This window comes from Phaethon lepturus, unplaced genomic scaffold (assembly GCF_000687285.1).
Source record: "Phaethon lepturus isolate BGI_N335 unplaced genomic scaffold, ASM68728v1 scaffold2439, whole genome shotgun sequence".
Classification (NCBI taxonomy): Eukaryota; Metazoa; Chordata; class Aves; order Phaethontiformes; family Phaethontidae; genus Phaethon; species Phaethon lepturus.
Genome location: NW_010565307.1, coordinates 3636 through 7819, shown reverse-complemented (window position 1 = coordinate 7819; position 4184 = coordinate 3636). Strand labels below are relative to the sequence as shown.

Here is a 4184-nt window from a genome sequence, read left to right as displayed (position 1 = left end):
GGAAAGAGGATAAATCATTATTGCTTTCCTAAATATGTGAATACAATGGGGTGATTTGCACAAAAAGTCAGGCACAAGTTCTACACCCAGCTGACCTATGGCCTGTGTTAACTGTCACTCTCCACATTCATTCCTGAACTGCTACTATTTTGATCTCATTTGCTTCAAGTTTTCTCTTGGTTTCCTCTTTTTCACTGTATGCTCCAGTGAAGAACAGATAGTTAAAATGAGAGGAGTTTATATATTCTTAAGTCTGCAATATTATGTACCTGACTAAGAAAAACCCAAGATAAATCTTTGTCTTTTTAATTTCCTTTAAAAAGATGATAATGGGAATTGTTGCAGACATCAGCCAATCGGATAAATAATGTGTTGTGTGAAGGAAGCTTCCTCAAACAAAGCAGTATTCACATTTTCAGCAGTTATTTGAAATTTTGATAGGAAATGGAACAGAAGTAGCAGGAAATCAGGAGGCAGTGGATAACACCTCCTTTTAAAAACATGCCAAAAAATGTCAGTGTGACCTTAGTAAAAATGCAGGCATAAAAGGGGGAAAAAACGCCTAAACATAAAAACCTAGTAGTCCAATATGAAAGCTGTGAGAAAAGGGGAAAAATGATGACAACTAAACATATTAAATTATTAGCTGTGTATTCACCACTAATATATTTGAACACTTTGCAATTTTGTATCACTGTTACATTATTTGATTTGCAACAAGAAGTTAAAAGTTATAGTAATGCCTTGAAAAATCACTGAACATACTTTAAAAAGGGAATTTTCAAGGTCTCTTAAGTTTTAATTGTAGTCAACAGTTTGCCATAAAATTATCTTTGACAGACAGAAAGCGCAAGCATCACCAATGTTAATATCGTCTCAAAAAATCTGTATAAGTAGTTAGCTGGAAATGTATAAAATGCAGCAACTATTCAAGGAGAAGAACATTTTTTTTTTTGTTATGCAATATTCTGCTCAGTGTGCAAAGTGACAGCTCAGGAATACTTGTTCTGTAATTGTTACCTTTTTGGCAGGTTATAATTTTCTTCTGAAGCTGAAGGCACAAATCGTTGAGATGGTCAGCTTGCCAGTACTTAAGAAACACTTTTCGGACTCCTATCTAGAATACAAACAGCAGGGAAACCTTCACCATCAGCAAAAAAGGCCAAAACAATGACAGGTAAATAACGAGAGTACGTATATAATCCAGCTAAGGGTTGAGATGAGATCTGCAATTTATGAACTGTGCAATGCCAGTACTTGTACAGAGAGGTAGTATCATTTGGTTGAATAACAGATGTATTTGGAACGGGCGAGCAAGCTGTCAGACACACAATTCCCCTTCAGTTCCCAAAACATCCAGAACAAATACTACAGTCTTCGAGTTAAATACAGCTTGGGGGCAAAAAAGCATTCTGAATGCCATTGTGCTAATGTGTTAGGCAACGCAATAGAAAATAAGGTTTAGCTTTCGTAAAAGGGGGATGTGGGCAAGGAGAAAGGTGACAAGCCATAAACACACATGGAGCAGAAAATGGTAGCAGCTGCCATCTGTGGAACAGGAAGAATTTAGCCCAAGTGGGAGGATGGGAGAAACTCACTGCTCTTAGTGAGAGTGATTCCTAACGTCCAGTAAAATTATGAATCCTAGTTCCCAGCCTTGTCTGCTGAAGCTGTGCTGCAGGTCTCCTTTTAGAATCAAGCCTAAAATGTCAGAGGGACTCATTTGTGAAAAATAATTTCCTAAGCATTGATTGAGTATATGATCTTATTCTGGTGCTGACTAGTTGCTTTGTTTAACTAATCTAGCTCTTGAGGGTCTTAATAACCATCCTTAGATGCTCTTTCCCCTTTACAGAAAAATTTAGCTAGTTAGACCAAAAGAAAGCACCTTCCTTTTGATACCTTCTGAACATGCTGAAACAATCCTAAAGATTCTTTTCTGTACAATCTTCAAAAGCATTCCTTTCTAATAGCCTTTAAAAAAAAAATCCAAACCACACACAACCTATCTACCCTAAAAACAGTGAGTAATTAAAAAAATTGGATGAATAATGGCTTTTCTTATACCATTTTCTTCTCAGAAATTCAGTAGAAGAAACTTTACTTCACTTAGAAATAAAAAGACCAGTATCAGAAAACTATGCTACCCAGTGAAGATTATAGCTTCTGTCTAGCTATTAATTTTCATGGCTAATAGGCATACTGATTAATTAATACAAGTCTGGCTGAAATTGCAGAAATTCATTCCAACTCTTGTTTGTCTGCAGCTCACAAGCTCGTTCTCTTCTCATCGCACCATCCTGTTCCACTGTTCTGTTTTTTAGTATAGATCAGGGAGACAGGTATCGATGGGGATATTTGCACACCGTTTCTACTGATTGTTTTTAATCCAAACACTACTGTTAGATGTACATCACTTGTAGTGATGAACTACAGAAAGCCAGGACATATATATCATGTCTAAACTTCATTAACAAAATTCGGAAATGACTGGTGGACAGTTTTGTCCCTTGACTTCCCTTCTCTCTACTCTAGAGAGAAACTAGTTTGAATGAAATATTTTAAAAAGTCTCTAATTCTGCAGTGTGAGCTGACAGACAATGATGGTGCAACCGTTAGCCTTTTAGTTAAAATCAGATGCACTCAAATGGCAAAATTAGAATGCTTTCTACAACTTTTTTCTGTTAGTATCTCTTCTCCCAGTAAAATATGCCTTTTTGTGTTATTGTAAAGTGTGTGAAGGCAAGGTGATAAAAACCACATTTTACTTGTCGTGCCATTGTAGAAACTCATAAACAGGGAATAGGCTTTCTGTGCATGGCGGAAAGTGCCTGGAACAGCTATTTTAGAAATATTTAAGAATATGCAGGTACAGAAATACTAGTGTAACTTAGCTATTCCAGAGCAGCTCCTCTATTCAGACCACCCATTCTGGAACAATACTTTGTCTTACAAATTGGAGTTATTATTCCAGAACCGTAAAGATCCCGTTTCTATAATGGTAGCTACCCTGGTAAAACAGTGTCTTTATATTTACTCATCCTGGTTTCAGCTGGGATAGAGTTAATTTTCTTCATAGTAGCTAGCATGAGGCTGTGTTTTGAATTTGGGATGAAAATAATGTTGATAATGTGCTGATGTTTTCAGTTGTTGCTCAGCAGTCAAGGACTGTCCTGCTTCTCATCCTGGCCTGCCAGCGAGAAGGTTGGGTTGGAGGTGCATGGGGAATCGGGAGGGGGCACAGCTGGGACAGCTGACCCAAACTGGCCAAAGGGATATTCCCTACCATATGGTGTCATGCTCAGCATATAAAACTGGGAGGGAAGAGGAAGGAGGGTATGTTCAGAGTGATGGCGTCTGTCTTCCCAAGAAACCGTTACGCATGATGCAGCCCTGCTTCCCTGGAGATGGCTGAACCCCTGCCTGCCCACGGGGAGTGGTGAATGGATTCCTTGTTTTGCTTTGCTTGTGTGCGCGGCTTTTGCTTTACCTGTTAAGCTGCCTTTATCTCAAACCATGAGTTTTCTCTCTTTTACTCTTCCAATTCTCTCCCCCGTCCCACTGAGTGGGGAGTGAGGGAGTGGCTGTGTGGTGCTCAGTTGCTGGCTGGGGTTAAACCATGGCATTACTTAATAGATTTTCCTGAGTGATGCCTTCCAATTTTTAACTTCATGTTCATCTGAGGCAATCTTGCTGAGCTCTCATTGTGTTCTCATACTCTGCTCTTAGGGACATACTCCGATCCTCATTTTCCTGACTGGTGATTTCCCAAAAAAGTTTTCATTTTTCTTCCTGTGGTTTCAAAATTCTCTCTTTGCCTGGTTATCTTAGCACTCTGACTTCCTTCTTCATTCATCAGCTCTTCTGGAATTTGTTTCTTTCTTAAGGCTTGCTAAGTTTCCTTAAGGAAATTTTCCTTTTGTCCCCACTTCTTTTCTTCCTTATTTCATCAAAAAGTTCTAAGAAAAAGAGGTCAGCCACTTTCTTCTTCAGTTTAAATTTGCTTTTCTTTTAGACATCTGATCCTGCATCATGAACAAGCAAACTTTTCATATTTTCCCAGTAAACCATGTCAATTTTCTCCTCTCTTCCCAACAAGTATTCTATTTTTGTGCCTTCAACTTTCTTCCAGGACACCAGAACTCCACCTTGACTCCTCCCACCGCATCCACTCTGTCATTAAA

The 4184-nt window shown here is 38.6% G+C and overlaps 1 protein-coding gene across 1 annotated transcript in view; it reads right to left on the bottom strand.

The window, feature by feature from the left end:
• Positions 1-1117, bottom strand: part of LOC104627035 (unconventional myosin-XVI-like) — a gene marked incomplete at its 5' end in the record, with an annotated part of 51218 nt that extends 50101 nt beyond the window's left edge. Inside the window, one exon of the mRNA XM_010295126.1 lies at positions 1021-1117. Coding sequence (XP_010293428.1) covers positions 1021-1117 — 97 coding nt within the window. The remainder of the gene's footprint in view (positions 1-1020) is intronic.
• Between the last annotated feature and the right edge of the window lie 3067 nt (positions 1118-4184).